Consider the following 17,885-nt stretch of genomic DNA (forward strand, 5'->3'; position numbering starts at 1 on the left):
AATGGCACGGTGGATTGTGTTCACCGACAATTTTTTCTGGAAGTATTCCTGAGCCCATGTTGTGATTTCCATTACAGCAGCATTCCTGTATGTGATGCTTTTCCGGCCTTGACCCTTACACACAGAGATTGTTCCAGATTCTCTGAATCTTTGGATAATATTATGCACTGTAGATGATGATGAAAACTTCAAACTCTTTGCAATTTTTCTCTGAGAAACTCCTTTCTCATGTTGTTTCACTGTTTTTCGCAGTCCTCCAGCTGTTCCTTATAATACCCCAGTTGCGCCCGTTCTGAAAGAGGATGGCACAGTCTGCATTTGTGGAGACTATAAACTGACAATCAATCAGGCAGCAAAACTGGAGACTTTTTCAAGAGTGGAAGAGTGGAAGACTTGTTCTCAAGGCTAGCAGGAGGCAAACCTTCACTAAGCTAGACATGAGTCATGCCTATCAACAGTTGTTGCTAGATGAGGATTCAAAGAAATACGTCACGGTCAACACTCACAAAGGGCTGTTTAAATATAACAGGCTGGTGTTTGGGGTGGCGTCTAGCCTGGCCATTTTTCCAAAGGACAATGGAAAGCCTGTTGCAGGGAATTCCACAAGTGGCAGTGTACCTCAACGACATTTTGGTCATGGGAAAAACAGAAGAGGAGCACCTCAGTAACCTGGATCAGGTTCTTCTTCTATGGCATTGGTGCCGTACTGTCGCACAGGATGGGGGACGCCTCAGAGAAACCCATTGCATTTGCGTCAAGGATGCTTACTAAAGCAGAAAGGGGGAATGCTCAACTAGACAAAGAAGGCCTGGCTATTGTGTTCGCTGTGAAGCGTTTTCACCAATATCTCTATGGCCGTCCTTTCACAGTTTTCACAGATCATAAGCCGTTGATGAGCCTGTTCAGTGAACATAAGGGCATTCCTTCCATGGCGTCAGCTCATATCCAGAGGTGGGCGCTGACATTATCTGCCTACCAATACCGAATAGTATACCGAGCGGGGAAAGAAAATGGCAATGCGGATGCATTAAGCAGGTTACCACTTCCAGACATCCCTGCATCCACTCCACTGCCACCTGAAACTGTTTTCTTGTTGGAGAAGTTGAGTGACTCACCAATGAGTGCAGATCAAAACCAGGACAGAGGGAGACAAAGTCTTGTCAAAAGTCAAAAGATTTATCCTCCAGGGCTGGCCAGGCAGGTTGGTGGACATAGAGATGAAAGCTTTTGAGAAAAGGAAAAATGAGCTCTCAGTTCAGGATGGTTGTATCTTGTGGAGTTCAGAGGGGTGGTACCGCCACCAGGAAGAGCCAGAGTACTGCAGGAGGTCCACATAGCCCATCCTTGGGTGTCACGCATGAAAACCCTAGCAAGGGCATATGTCTGGTGGCCAAATATGGATCGGGATATCGAAGACAAGGTTCAGCACTGCAAGGAGTGCCAGGAAAACAAAAATATGCCCCCACCAGTTTCTCAGTCCTGGGAATGGCCTAGTAGGCCTTGGTGTAGGTTGCATGTGGATTTTGAGGGCCCATTCATGGGGCAAATGTTCTTAGTCATGGTGGATGCCTGGACCAAGTACTTGGAAAGCACACATCTTGAAAAACATCACAGCTCCCGTAACAATTGACACACTGCGACAAGTGTTTTCTATTCATGGCTTGCCGGATGTTGTCGTCTCTGATAATGGGCCAACTTTTATGGGAGAGTTTTTCAAAGAATTTCTAAAGAAGGATGGAATTAGACTTATTCGTACAGCCCCTTTTCACCCTGCTTCAAATGGGCTGGCCGAGAGAGCTGTGCAGACGCTGAAGGAGGGTTTAAAGAAAATGTCAGGTGCAAACATTGAAACTAATCTATCTCGTTTTCTGTTTAAGTACCAAATTACGCCACAGACTACTACAGGTCTAGCACCCGCAGAGATTTTTCTGGGGCGGAAACCAAAATCTCATCTGGATTTGCTGCATCCGGATGTGGGGGAGAAAGTGAGAGTCCAGCAAGAGAAGCAGAAGGCTTTGCATGACAGGCATGCAAGAGAACGGAGTTTCAGAGAGGGTGAGGCTGTCTTTGTCAGAAATTTTGCCAGGGGTCAGCGCTGGTTAACGGGATCAATAGTCAAAGAAAGTGGTCCTCGCTCGTGTGTGGTGAGACTGTCAGACGAGCGGGAGGTCTGACGTCATCATGATCATCTGAGAAACCGGCACGCGTCAGAGCAGTGGAGTTGTTTCGAGCAAGCTGCTGGATAGGAAAACAAGGAGAGTTCTGAGTTGAAAGGAATGCTGGGCCCTCAGCAACTGCCATCCACACAGAGTTTGGAGGGGACGGTTGTGCAGGTGCCAGTGGAGACACCTTTGTCCCAGGACAGTGTACCCACCCCACTTGGGGAAAGTGCAGAGACTGTTCAGAGATCAAAACGACAGAAGAAGGCACCTCAAAGGCTTAATTTGTAGCTCATAGTGGGAATGAGAGTTAAATAGTCGGTACAGGGGTCTTAAAGAGGAAGTTTTGATTTGATTATGTTGAGTGGTCAATGTTCATGCTTTGGAGGGAGAGATGTTATGAAAACAGGTTATGGTACCTTTAAGAAAGTTTCTGTTTAATGTTGTGTTTGCCCTTTAGCATGTGTTTGCTGTAAGGAAAACGGGGACCAGTTGCTTTTTGCTGTTCTGAGTGTAATGTTAAGAGATTGCGATAGTAAAGTCTCTGATGTGCTAAACTCTGCCTGGACTCCATTTATTACAGATATGTTATTTATATTTTATTGTGAATAAAATATGAGTTTATGAGATTTGTAAATTATTTCATTCCTTTTTTATTCACAATTTGTACAGTGTCTCAACTGTTTTGGAAACGGGTTTGTATATATATATATATATGTGTGTGTATATGTCAGATGGAGCAGGTGAGAGCTGAAGTGCTGCAGGAACGAGCCGCTCGACACGAGCTGGAATGTGACAAGATCCGTCTGGAGCGACAGGTGAACCGCTTCACTCACATACATGACTAAAAACCATTTAATAAAAAATCTAACATTTCATTGAAATATATAATAGAACTCCAAACAGGGCTTTATGAGTTAATAATTAAGTTGAATGTGAAATGAAATAAAAAGTCAAAATTAAACTGAAATCACAGTATATCTGTGCTGTGAGAGTTACATGCATGCAGGAACACGGTGGGCTAAATTCACTTTATTTACACATTCACATGATATTCATCTTCTTTCTGAACAGATGTTTACAGCATTTCATCAGTATTCTGCCAAAATTAAAGCCTGAGGATTTAAACTTTGAAATTAAGAATTTAAGTAATTTTGTCATGTAAAATGAAGTTATTATAATTATCATAAAATATTCATCATGTATTTTTTTTTAAGTGTGCATGTGAATGTGTCAATAAATGATTGAAATTAGAATAGAAATCTCAGGGGACTTGAGGTGGATATTGTAGGTGTCAGGGGTTTGTTTTGAGCTCCTGGATCTGCTGTCCTGTAGAATAAGGATCTGCGGGGCCGTGTGGCACAGCTGGAGGGATCTCAGCGCATCGGTCAGGATGCTGTGGTCTCCAAACTGCAGCTGCACCTGCAGGAGCTGGAGGAGAGGCTGCTGGGAGAGGAGAGGTGAGGAGACGCAGCAGATGCTCCTGATTCACAGTGTCTCCTGCTGCTCTGACTTTGTTCTCTGTCTGTGCTCAGAGAGAAGAGTGAGCTGCAGCAGATGAGCCGTAGACTGGAGCGCCGCATGAAGGAGCTGACGCTGCACCTGGAGGAGGAGAAGCTGTCGCTGCAGGACCAGAGAGACCAGGTGACCATCACATCTGTGCTGCGGCCGAATATCAGAGTAGAAAAACCTTCCCCTCCCAGACCCAAACAACTGCAAATAATGACGACCTTCTTCAGGATTTTAATCTTGCTTTCCACATTCATAAAGTTTTGTCCAATCACTAGGACCCATTTTTCCAAACTCTTCTCCCATTGTAGCACAATAAACTGAATCAGTTATCATTGCGTTGGCACAGAATGAATGAAAAAAATCTTTCCATCACATTAACTCTTTTCTCATTAAAAAACAAGAAAACACTAAATCTCCTCTATAAACCTACAGGCCAGCTTACATGCTCTTCACAAAACTGACTAACTGTGTGTGTGTGTGTGTTTAACAACTCTAAATGTTCTCCTATAATGCCTGATGAGGTAAGAGGTTTTATCTCTGTTCCCCAAAACCATCTTGAGTGTTTTCTGCTAAAAAGCAAATTTTTTTGTTTCATCTGACCATAGAAGCCAGTCCCATTTGAAGTTCCAGTCATGTCTGATAACTGAATATGCTTTAGTTTGTTTTTGGATGAGCTAGGATAATTTTTCTTGAAACCCTCCCAAACAACATGTGGTGATGCAGGTGCTGTTTGACATTTTGTTTTTAAGGTTTTCTGACCAGAGACTCAACTATTTTCTACAGTTCTCCAGCTGTGATCCTTGGAGAGTCTTTAGCTACTCAAACTCTTCTTCTCACCACACATTAGGATGACATAGACACTCATCCTCTTTCAGGTAGTTTTGTAACATTTTATGTTGATTGGGAATGATTAATTATTGCCCTGATGGTGGAAATGGGAATTTTCACTGCTCTAGCTCTTTTCTTAAAGCAACTTGTTACGACCCTGTGCTTCCTCTTCTCGCCTGCTGGTGGCAGGATGACTTGGGAGTGTGTGGAGGATTGCACACCCCTATTGAATAATATCCTCTAATTGTGGAGAGTGTAAAGATGAGACTGATCCTCTCAATTTCACTTTCTCCAGGGGATCGGCAGTCCTCAGGAGAAGTCATCGACTCAAACATTTGTTTTATTGTGGCCTATAAACATGTCCTCACCATTTGGATTATTATTTAAACCCTAGACATTATTTTATATTATTTTGATATTGTATTATTTTGATACTTGAATTATGAATCTTGCAAGTCAATCGATCTGAACAAGTGCTCCTATTTTATGTTATGGTCGAGAACGAGCTGTTCGTGACATAAATTGGGGGCTCGTCTGGGATCCTTTGGTGTAGGAATGTTGCTGAGTAGCTATGATTATTTTTTTGAATGGTTACCTTTTTAATGAATGAGAACTGTCTCAGGTTACGTATGTAACCATAGTTCCCTGAGTAGGGAGAATGAGACACTGCGTCCTCTAGGGGTCTCTTTGGGGAACAGTATACCCACGCCGCCATGCTGAGGGGAGTGCAGGCCAGAATCATGGCAAACACTAAGTACCAACTCTACCATTTCCATGGGAGTTGACCCTGGGACGTTTAGACTAGTGATGCATGGGTCGTCTCATAACCCGCGGGTCGGGTTGGGGCGGGTTAAGAAATTGGCACTTTAATGCGGGGCGGGTTGGGGCGGGTCACTAAAAACAAAACTTTTAAAAATCCATTTATGTTTCATGGAATTTAGTGGTAAAAATTTTTATTCTTTCAAGAGATTCTTTGATTTTCAGTTCGTTCACCAAAATGATTCATTCACTGATTCATTCAGTGACCTTTCCTTCATATTACACAAATACGCCAGCAGTTGACGAAAAAGAGTGTCTTATGTGCTATGTCTATGTTATGTATCTAAGTCAACGTACACTTTACCTTGTGACAAAAACTGATTTGGCTTTTATTAGTGTGTGCATGATCGCATTAAATAAATAGTCTAAATAAATTGTTCAGATTAACAAAGCAGGAGGTTTTATCGGGGATTAAACACAGAGTTATGTTCTGTATTCCAAATATTAAAAGAAGCGTATGTGCACCAATAACTGCGCTTTGTGTATGCTGATTGCTGTTCGAGATTTACATGCTTGGCTCCCTGACCCTGTATACTCTCATTCTTTTTCATTCACGAATGAGATGTATCAGTTCATTCAACTCTTTCACCTATGAGAAGATCATATTCATTCCCTACATTCAACAAGTCACATATTCTGTCACATCTTGAGTAACTCTTTTTGACAGGGTGAAACAGTTTACAGAGCTGTTCACGAGCTGTGCAGAATCACCCAAATAGCTCCTCATGTTGAGGGAAGTGATGCTTGAGGTGTATAAACAAATACACACTGGCTGAATGGAGCCCAAGGAACCAAGGTCTAATCATCTCAAGAAAGGGAATGAAGCGGAGCGCGTAACCCTTATTGTACAAGATTTCAGAAAGAGTCTTGAGTGTAAACTTACCACTTGTGGATTTTTACAAAGTGCGCAAAGTGTTCATGTGCACACTGACCACCATGTGGTTTTGAGAAAGTACACAAAGCTTAGTGTGTGTACTTAAAGGTTCCTACGCATTGCAGAGGCACTGAATCTCACGGGAGAGACACGCTCAATTTTACAAACCTCGGTCAGGTAGAGAGCTGGTGGTTACAGGGGAATTAGGAAGGGGAGGATAAAAGCAGAAGTTAAAATCCCCAAAGGGAACGAGTAGATACCTATGTATCACTCCGATTCAGACTAGAATGCTGCCTCGTCTAGATCACACCCCTTAGGTTCTGCTTACCTCATCGTGACCCACGATTCCTCGAACTCCTGTCCGCAGGTGGAGGAGGAGCGCGAGTTACGACACTAGCCTTCTGTGCCCGTCTTTGATCCTCAGATCGAGACAGGCCAGGACCCCTATGTTGTTTGGGCTCAGACCTGGACCTTCGTGGAATGAAGGATCTGAAAGCAGCAGAGCACGCCTTCATCTCCCTGAACTTCTCAAATCGCTGTCTTAGCGGAAATACGGAAAAGTTCAGAAGGCGAAACCTGAGCATCGAGAAGAGAGCCTTTTCTTTCCTCCTGATGTCTGCCAGGTTCATCCACAGATGTTTCTCTGCTGCCACCATAGTCCTGCCCATGGCAGAGGCGGCCTGCTTGGTAGCATGGAGAGTGATCCGTGGTGTGGCGCAGCTCAGTTACCTGATTAGAAAAAGGCCCCTGCATCTATCCAAGTCTCTTAGCAGATCAGTCTGATATGCTTGAAGCACCAGCATTGTGTGTAATAAAGCCACAGCCTGACCTGCTACTGCGTATGCCTTGCCATTTAAGCGAGATGATTTTCTGGAGGGGCTTAAGATTAAGAGAGGATGTTTCCCCTGCAGAAAGAAAAAATTTCCATAGATAAAAATTATTTATAAATTATTTATAAAAATGTTAGCTCTTTCTACAGGGGGCATTCCCTCATAGCGGCTTTCGTGCATCACCTCGATGTCGCAGATTACTTTCATGCCGAAACCGATGGATGCGAGAAAAAAACTGCATCTTTCATTTCTTTTTAATCTCTGTATGGAGATCATGCATAAATGAAAGGCTCACCTGAGTTAGAAAGGCTATGGTCAAAAGGTAATTTTTGCACAATAACCTCCAACAGCTCTACATACGCAAGGCAGGAGAATTGAGAAGTCTCAGCCTCGGCTTCTTCACCATCCTCAAATATATCCTGCTTTTCCTGGGTAAAAACCCAGCAGAGCACTAACCTCAGTATCAGAAAGTGTTAAAGATATAAAATCATCCTCCCGAGACTCTCTCATTCTAGAGTGTATCCAGCTGGGTTGTATATACAGTCCTTCCGACGGAACACTGTTTGTTGTTTTTTATTATTATTATTATTTTTTTTTTTACGAGTTATCCTGGGTGGAGAATTAACTCTCTGTAGGGGGTACGCTTTCGGACTTGAAGTTTAACTGATTGTCACAGAGTTCAGAGTTTAATTCAGTATTGATCTTAATACTCAAGAGAAGAGGGTGAAGGAAACAATTGTGACTACTTTGAAGCGATCACTCATTGATAGATGAGTTTTAGAGGTAAGCGTTGAGTTTATTGCTCCTAGTGAATCATATGTGTATACTCCTGGTGAGGTTGATTATGAAAGTGACATAAAATTTCCGGATTTGTCTTTGCAAGAGAAACAATTGTATTTAGATGCCGCCAAAATTTGTGCTGAGAGTGACGATTGCGCTATGAAAGAGCGAGTGATGGAAAGAGAATTTGCAGAGAGAAAATTAGATCACCAGTAAGCTGTGCGAAGATTGGAGCTTGAGCGTTTCAGTTAAAAAAGTTGAAATTGGAGTTAGCAGTAAAAACAGCAGAAGTTTTGCGTGTAGATTTGCCTCCAGTTTTACCACAGCATTCGGCTGTAGGTGAACGTGTGTTTGATGTTGATAGAAATATGAGATTAGTTCCGCCATTTTCTGAAAAGGAAATTGAGAAATATTTCTATAATTTTGAACGTGTTGCTTTATACATGAAATGGCCGAAAAGCTTTTGGACTTTGTTAAAGTGTGTTTTCATAGGTAAAGCACAGGAAGTATATTCTGCTCTATCACTGGAACAGAGTGGTGACTATGATATTGTGAAATCTGCTGTTACATGCGTATGAACTCGTACCTGAGGCATATCATAAAAAAATTTATGAACTTGAATAAAACTGATTAATGTACTCATGTTGAATTTGCGAGAGAAAAGGAAAATTTATTTGATCGTTGGTGCACTTCAATGAAAGTTACAACTAAAGAACAGTTAAGAGAACTAGTGCTTTTGGAGGAGTTGAAACATTGTTTTCCTCATGCTGTAGCTATGCATCTCACTGAACACAAAGTGAATACATTATCTGAAGCTGCTATCATGGCTGATGAATTTGTGTTAACCCACCGTGGGTCATTCAGTTTAGTCAGTCTTAAAAATGACATGAGTAAATCTAAGTTTTGTGTTCAAGCTAAGACAAAGTCTACTGTGATGAGTAGTAACACTAAGGCGACAGTTGCTGAACATTTTAGTAAGCCTGCGCTCTCACGAGAGATGGTTTGCTTCTATTGTAAAAAGCCTGGTCATAAAATATCTGACTCTCTTATTCTTAGGAGGAAAGAAAGACTGTCGAAGCCTATTGCTTTGGTTTCTACTTTATCATCCATTGATACTCCTGATGAGAAGGATCGGTCTTTACATAGTTTTGGTGGTAAATCTGTTGATCGTGTGTAACCACTTCTGTTGATTATACACCATATGTCACTGAAGGAAATGTGTCATTGCCTGGTTCAAATAAAACTGTGCCAGTGCGTCTTCTTCGAGATACGGGCGCTGCACAGTCGTTTCTTTTAGATGGAATTTTCGCCAGGAAGTGGTATCGAAACTGAGGTATCGAAATTGGCACCGGATTGAAAGATTTTGAACAATACCCAGCCCTAGGTAAATACTTGTGATTCTTCTAATCTAGAACAGTGTCCTCTCTATTCCAGCATAAGTGGCGATTCTTCAGAGAATGCTGATGAGGATGGGAATCTTTCTCGAGAAAAAGTAGATGGGCGACTCGAGATGCTTACTGACCTGTCCTCTCATCTATCTTATTTGACAGAGAAGGAAAGGAAGGATGTCACTTGCTAAAGTGAGAAGTGAATTATCTGCTTTCTCATAAGTTGGCTGAACCTAATTTTGGTTCATGGAGTTCTCCCTGTGTTTTAGTGAATAAATCTGATGGCTCATATCGATTTTGCACCGATTATCGAAAACTTAATGCTGTGACGAAACCAGACTGCTTCCCAAAACCTCATGTTGACGACTATGTCGATTATGTTGGCTCAGCCCGATATGTTGGTAAGTTTGACCTTTTAAAGGAGTACTGGCAGGTGCCTTTAACTACTCGTGCAAAAGAGTTATCTGCCTTCGTTACGTCCGATGCTTTCCTGCAGTACACGGTAATGCCTTTTGGGGTTCGTAATGCACCCGCAACTTTCCAATGACTGGTAAACCGTATACTGTATGGAATGTCTGGATGTGAGGTGTATCTTGATGACGTTGTTCTCTACAGTTCCTCCTGGTTTGAGACTCTTTTCCCGCTTAGCTAAGGCTAATCTTACGATCAACCTTGCGAAGTCTGAATTTGGAAAGGCGACCATTACGTATTTGTGTAAGATAGTGGGAAATGGATGTGTGAAACCTACTGAAACTATTTGTAGCTTCCCACCCCCCACCAATCATCGTGAATTGTGACGATTTCTTGGCATGGTGGGATATTATAGGAGTTTTTGCGAGAATTTTGCTACTGTAGTCTCCCCTCTCACCGATTTAAGTCCAAAAATTTACTTTCAGAGGTCTGAGAAATGTCAGCAGGCTTTTGAAAATTGTAAAGACCCAAATTTTGAAAAGTCTTTTAGTCTTGCAATTCATGCTAGTGCTTGCGGTGCGGGTGCAGTTCTCTTCCAAGAGGATTCGAATGGGATTCAACATCCTGTTAGTTACTTTTCTAAAATGTTTAACCGACATCAACAGGTCTACTCTACTATTGAGAAAGAAGCCCTTGCCCTAGTGTTGGCTGTTCAGCATTTTGAGGGTATATCTGGGGTCAATTGCTGTGCCAATCATCGTTTATACGGATCATTACCCTTTGGTTTTCTTGAATCACACGAGAAATCGAAACCAATAACTTATGCGATGGAGTCTCATTTTACAACCCTTCCATTTAGAAATTAGACATGTAAGGGGAAAAGATAATGTTATTGCTGATGCCCTTTCCAGAGTTTAACATCGTGATGTCTGTGTTGCCTGTTTCTTTCTTGGCATTTCTAGGGCCCAGAGGTTTTAAATAACCACATGGAGTAGAAGACGTTATATTTATATAAGTTATATCAAAACTGTGACTATGAATGGAAATATACTTCTAATATACTACTAATTAATAATGGTGCCAATAATTGTGTCCAATGAGTATTTGAGAAAAACATTTATTCATAATGATATTTCCCCTCATTTGAAATTCTAATTATCCAATGAAAAGATACATTTTTGTGTATTTTTTTTAATTCAATATCAAAATGATTAACAACGCATATTAATTTTCACAGCCTTCTTTGAACATATTTACCAAGGGTGCCAATATTTTTGGCCAAGACTGTATAGCCCCTTTCACACTGCACGTCGGACTCGCAATATTTCCGGAACGAGCGCTGTGTGAACTAATTCCGTGTCGAAGGACTCTTTTACCGGCTGTTTTGAAGGAAGATCAACGTTCGCGACGAAAACATATGTGCAAACTGAAATGAAGCAGAGGTCAGTTAGTTCCTCACTTTCCGCGCTGACTCAGAGATCGTTTGCTTGCTTCAGTGAAAGTATAACGTGCCTAGCGTTGTCGACTCGTACATTAAACGTCACACGCTGATGTCACGTGTCGTTACAGGATCTTCAAAGGTTGTGTGTGAAAGCATGCACATATCCCGGGTCAACACTGGGTGTGAAAGTGCCAAATCTAGCGACCAGGGAACAATTACAGGAACACTTTACCCCTGTATATGCCGGAATGGCAGTGTGAAAGGGGTTACTGTAATGCATTACTTTTGTAATGCGTTACTCCCAACACTGTTTATTATTACAATTATTATAAATGTGCATTTGCTTAATGCTGACGGCAAACGAAAAAGTATTATAATGTTTGCCTTTCTATTACTAATAGGCCAAATATAAAAGCAGTCCTTATAATACTTTCTGTATACATTCATTTCTTTGTTAAATTGTTCTATCTGATTATTAGACAGATTCCTATCCATATTAGACAGAACTGTTCATGACGACGACGAACAAGAGAGAGAGTCTGTGAGCACGCATCGCAGTCAAAATAAATATCAGGCATGCTGTCAAAATAAAAGTCCTGCCTCGAACACATCAGCCAAGCAGAAAAACTTAACGGCTGATGCCGATATTTGAAAGATTCTAAATATCGACCTTGGCTATATATCGGTTGACCACTAGTTCACACACACCTCACACTCGTCCCTTGTGTCTGCAGCTGGCTCTCCGTCTGAAAACCCTGAAGCGTCAGCTGGATGAAGCCGAGGAGGAGATCGAGAGAATGGAGAACAACAGGAAGAAGCTGCAAAGAGACGTGGAGGAGCAGCAGGAGCTCAACGATCAGCTGAAGACGGAGATCTGCGGCCTCCGCAACCACATCAGGTGACACACACACAGACACTCTCACACGCACACACACACACACACACACACACTGACCTCTGACCCGTCTGAACGTCTGCAGGCGCAACACGAGACCCAATAAAGCACAGACTCCAGCTGATGAAGATGATGATGAGGAGGATGAAGATGAGACTGACGTGACACTAGATGGAAAATAGCTGCTGAACATGTAACTCAAGTAATTAATCATCTGCATTTACTAATGTTACTACGGTAAAACGAGCTGTCACTCAAAACGAGGCTGATTACATCAGCAGGGATAGGATTATGAAGCTGCTGATCACATGACTGAATGGTCACTCTGATATAAACACCTGTAACATGAATTCTGTCACATTCAGCTCAAATTATTCCTTATCATGTCATCCGTGTCTATTTGATCAGAAGTTACTGTGAAAAATTAATATGGTTTGTATGTTTTAATGAAGCTGTTTCAGGTGTTTCAGGTGCGGTTTGAGCGTGTGACACAGATTTAAATCCAGATATCAAAACTCTACAGTGTACATGTACAGTGAACATATGATACTCTTGATATGCATAAAAAATACATATATATATATATATATATATATATATATATATATATATATATATATATATATATATATATATATATATATATTAGTGCTATCGATTAATTAAAACAAAAAAGACTTATTAATCGCACATTGTTTCTGAAATTAATCATGATTAATCCCACATTAAAGCTTTGAAAAATACTTTTACATATATTAATTTATAAACAACATAGACATTTTATTTTTAATATTTGTTTAATGGAATCTTTCTTTATGAAAACCACTACATTTCCGAGACATGCTCTTAAATCTGACTCCTACAAGTACTTACTTACATGCAGTTTTTAGGCAGCTGTAATAGCCTTTTTGGAAACTTTATGACTTAACTGATGACATAACTACCACATTGCACATTGCATGCTTGTCGTTTATTTCACACTTTGATATGAAATGATACTACAGTGTGCGCCGCATCTGAGTGTGCACCTGAAGAGCATGAGCGATGAGCACAGCAGCTTTTGACTCGCACCTGGCGCAGAGGTGAACTTCAAATGCGTGTCTGAGAAGTAAAGATGTTCTGCATCTAAATAAGTGAAATTCTTGTTGAGAAAAACATTTGTGAGGTTAGGTTTTGGAAAACCTTAGCTCCCCCGCGCGTTAATTGCGTAAAATAATTTTTACGTGTTAAACAAAAAAAAAAGCGTTAACATTCATTTTGACAGCACTAATATGTATATATATATATATATATATATATATATATATATATATATATATATATATATATATATATATATATATATATATATATATGTATGTATGTATACACACACACACACACAGTACCCTCCACTAATATTGGCACCCTTCACCCTTGGTTAATATGAGCAAAGGCGGCTGTGAAAAGAAATCTACATTGTTTACAATTTTGATCTTTCATTCAAAAAATTCACAAAATCCTTAATGTATCATTAAAGAAAAACAATTGAGAGTGGGGAGAAAATCTCATGTTTAAATAATTGTTTTTCTCCAGTGCATGTGGGCCACAACTAATGACAACCCTAGAAATTATTTGGAGTAAAATATCTCTGAAGTATATTACCATTGAAATTGACATTTTTAAGCACACCAGGGTGACTAGGAGCATGAAATTGTCCAAACATGACTTCTTGTTCCACAGGATTAATACAGTTTTTTTTAGATTGCTTGCATACTAAAATCAGCTATATGAAGAGATGATGCTTAGGTGTTGTTTACTCATCTCCACAAAAGTTTATGTACTACTATTTATTGTATTTAGAATACATTCTTATTTTCAGTGCAAAATGCAGCCTGATTGCAATGATGTACTGAAAGATTTTACAGTGTGGTGTGAAATAAACATTGTCATGAATGTGCAGTACTTGACTCTTGTGTTGTGTTTGGTCAATATATTAATGTACTTTAACAATATCAAAAAAAAAAAAAAAAAAAAAACTGCATCAAAAATAGAAATGTTAAAAGTGTTTAAGATTGTGCCCAGCAGTGTCTAAGTGTTTCAAACTGCATCCAACTGTATGAACCATGTGTGTGCCATATGAGTTTTGTTAAATTATTGTAAAGTTTTGAATGAAGTGCTTCATTTTGCAAAATATCTGAGATGTTTTGATACTTGTGTGTGTGGATGTTAATTGTGTGTAGTGTTTTGAAAAAATGAGCCTGGTTTTTAAAATTGTGTTTGAGCAATCGTAAAAAACTAATATGAGGAACACAAAGGCCAAATTCCCTTAATCATACATTACAAGGAATAAAACCAAAGAATATAGTTCTGATATGCAGAACAAGATTATTGAGCTTCACAAAAGAGAAAGTGGCTGTAAGAGAAGAGCTAAAGCATTGAAAATCCCCATTTCCACCATCAGGACAATAACTAAGAGGTTCCAATCAACTGAAGATGCTATAAATCTGTCCTGAAGTGGATGTGTGTCTATATCGTCCTAATGCACGTTGAGGATGAGTGACTAAAGACTCTTGGATAATTGCAGAGATTAGTCTTGGGGTCAGAAAGCCTAAAAAATTATCAAAGACCCTGTACAAACCCGATTCCAAAAAAGTTGGGACACTGTACAAATTGTGAATAAAAACAGAATGCATGATGTGGAGGTTTCAAATTTCAATATTTTATTCAGAATACAACATAGATGACATGTGAAATGTTTAAACTGAGAAAATATAATTTCAAGGGGAAAATATGTTGATTTTAAATTTCATGGCATCAACACATCTCAAAAAGGTTGGGACAAGGCCATGTTTACCACTGCGTGTCATCCCCTCTTCTTTTTATAACAGTCTGCAAACGTCTGGGGACTGAGGAGACAAGCTGCTCAAGTTTAGGAATAGGAATGTTGTCCCATTCTTGTCTAATACAGGCTTCTAGTTGCTCAACTGTCTTAGGTCTTCTTTGTCACATCTTCCTCTTTATGATGCTCCAAATGTTTTCTATGGGTGAAAGATCTGGACTGCAGGCCGGCCATTTCAGTACCTGGATCCTTCTTCTATCAATCAATCAATCAATCAATCACCTTTATTTATGTAGTGCTTTAAACAAAATACATTGCATCAAAGCACTGAACAACATTCATTTGGAAAACGGTGTCAATAATGCAAAATGATAGTTAAGGCAGTTCATCATTGAATTCAGTGATGTCATCTCTGTTCAGTTTAAATAGTGTCTGTGCATTTATTTGCAATCAAGTCAATGATATCGCTGTAGATGAAGTGACCCCAACTAAACAAGCCAGAGGCGACAGCGGCAAGGAACCGAAACTCCATCGGTGACAGAATGGAGAAAAAAACCTTGGGAGAAACCAGGCTCAGTTGGGGGTCAGTTCTCCTCTGACCAGACGAAACCAGTAGTTCAATTCCAGGCTGCAGCAAAGTCAGATTGTGCAGAAGAATCATCTGTTTCCTGTGGTCTTGTCCTGGTGCTCCTCTGAGACAAGGTCTTTACAGGGGATCTGTATCTGGGGCTCTAGTTGTCCTGGTCTCCGCTGTCTTTCAGGGATGTAGAGGTCCTTTCTAGGTGCTGATCCACCATCTGGTCTGGATACGTACTGGATCCGGGTGACTGCAGTGACCCTCTGATCTGGATACAGACTGGATCTGGTGGCTACGGTGACCTCGGAACAAGAGAGAAACAGACAAATATTAGCGTAGATGCCATTCTTCTAATGATGTAGCAAGTACATAGGGTGTTATGTGAAGTGTTTCCGGTTCCGGTTTACCTAATTAATGCAGCCTAAAAATCCTTTAACGGATTTGGATATTAAAAGCATATTAGTATGTTATGTGTATGCCAGGTTAAAGAGATAGGTCTTTAATCTAGATTTAAACTGCAAGAGTGTGTCTGCCTCCCGAACAATGTTAGGTAGGTTATTCCAGAGTTTAGGCGCCAAATAGGAAAAGGACCTGCCGTCCGCAGTTGATTTTGATATTCTAGGTATTATCAAATTGCCTGAGTTTTGAGAACGTAGCGGACGTAGAGGATTATAATGTAAAAGGAGCTCATTCAAATACTGAGGTGCTAAACCATTTAGGGCTTTATAAGTAGTAAGCAATATTTTAAAATCTATACGATGTTTGATAGGGAGCCAGTGCAGCGTTGACAGGACCGGGCTAATATGGTCATACTTCCTGGTTCTAGTAAGAACTCTTGTTGCTGCATTTTGGACTAGCTGTAGTTTGTTTACTAAGCGTGCAGAACAACCACCCAATAAAGCATTACAATAATCTAACCTTGAGGTCATAAATGCATGGATTAACATTTCTGCATTTGACGTTCTACACAGCCATGATGTTGCAATTGACGCAGTATGTGGTCTGACATTGTCATGTTGGAAAATGCAAGGTCTTCCCTGAAAGAGACGACGTCTGGATGGGAGCATATGTTGTTCTTCCTGTTGGCCTTCTGTAGCTAATCGTAGCTCTGTGTAGCTGTTTTTATTTTATTTTTTCTCTAGAATCTTTATCTTACTATCACTGTCTGTTTGTTTGTCTCCTCTCCTCTCTCTCGCTCCAGTGTTTCACAAGTTCATCAAACAACCGCAGTAAGAATATTTCATCAAGCACGGTGAGTAATGGCTTCGCCTGCTATCGTTATTTGCACCTCTTGCCACATGTACAGTTTATCTATCTCTGTCCGCGATGAGGGATTCACATGTGATAAATGCAGGGAAATAGTTAGGCTGACAGAGATTGAGGACAGTAAGAATGTTAGGGCTCTAGATACGGCTTTGGATGCATCTAGCTCAGGGACTCCTGTACATTGTCCGGTTCCAGCAGAGCCCCTGCAGCAGGGCAACTGGGTGACGGTGAGGCAGCGTAGTCGTGGGTCAAAACAACGCTCTTCTGTTCCGATCAAAACATTAAACAGGTTCTCCCCACTCAGTGATGCACCCACTGAGAAACCTGATGAAAGTGCTCTAGTTATTGGCGATTCTATTGTACGGAACGTGAATATAGAGACACCAGCCACCATAGTCAAATGTTTACCGGGAGCCAGAGCGCCTGACATCTTGGCAAATTTAAAAGTGCTGGCTAATGCTAAACGTAAATACAGGAAGATTGTTATTCATGCCGGCGCTAATGATGTTCGACTTCGCCAGTCGGAGATCACTAAAATAACTTTAAAGAGGTGTGTGAACTTGCAAGCACGATGTTAGACACTGTAATATGCTCTGGTCCCCTGCCTGCTTACCGTGGTGACGAGATGCATAGCAGATTGTCATCACTCAATGGCTGGATGTCTAAGTGGTGGCCACAGAATAACATAGGTTTCATAGACAATTGGACGAGCTTTTGGGGCAGACCTGACCTGTTTAAAAGAGATGGTCTTCATCCCTACTGGGGTGGAGCTGCTCTTCTCTCTAGAAATATGGCACATAGTCTTAGTGTTTATACTTGACTAACTGGGACCCAGGTCAGGAAGCAGACAGACTGGCTAAACCGACCGTCTGCTAGCTGCCTCCCGTCACAGAGGTCAGCTAATTCTCAGCAAATAGAGACTCTTTCACCTAGATATCACACTATAGAGACTGTGTCTGTTCCCCGAACTAGAAAATACAAAAAACGTCCAAACCAAGTTAAGGCTAACAATTTAATTGAGGTTCAACAAATAAGAAACAAATGCAATATGGATAAACAAATGATAAAGCTTGGCTTATTGAATATCAGATTATTTACAAAAAGTGTTTTCGTAGAAATGGATATGATAACTGATCATAATATAGATGTGCTCTGTTTGACAGAAACTTGGCTAAAACCTGATGATTACATTATTTTAAATGAGTCCACCCCCCAAGATTACTGTTATAAACATGAGCCGCGTCTAAAGGGCAAAGGGGGAGGAGTTGCTTCAATTTATAACAA

The 17,885-nt window shown here is 40.6% G+C and overlaps 1 protein-coding gene across 1 annotated transcript in view; it reads left to right on the forward strand.

The window, feature by feature from the left end:
• LOC127947416 (cingulin-like protein 1) overlaps positions 1–13,878 on the forward strand; it is a 34,685-nt gene extending 20,807 nt beyond the window's left edge. Inside the window, exons 15-19 of the mRNA XM_052544531.1 lie at positions 2,894–2,977; positions 3,495–3,619; positions 3,695–3,803; positions 11,777–11,940; positions 12,023–13,878. Coding sequence (XP_052400491.1) covers positions 2,894–2,977; positions 3,495–3,619; positions 3,695–3,803; positions 11,777–11,940; positions 12,023–12,119 — 579 coding nt within the window. The 3' untranslated portion in view covers positions 12,120–13,878. The remainder of the gene's footprint in view (positions 1–2,893; positions 2,978–3,494; positions 3,620–3,694; positions 3,804–11,776; positions 11,941–12,022) is intronic.
• Positions 13,879–17,885: the final 4,007 nt, after the last annotated feature.

The sequence above is a fragment of the Carassius gibelio genome, chromosome A25, assembly GCF_023724105.1.
Source record: "Carassius gibelio isolate Cgi1373 ecotype wild population from Czech Republic chromosome A25, carGib1.2-hapl.c, whole genome shotgun sequence".
Lineage (NCBI taxonomy): Eukaryota > Metazoa > Chordata > Actinopteri > Cypriniformes > Cyprinidae > Carassius > Carassius gibelio.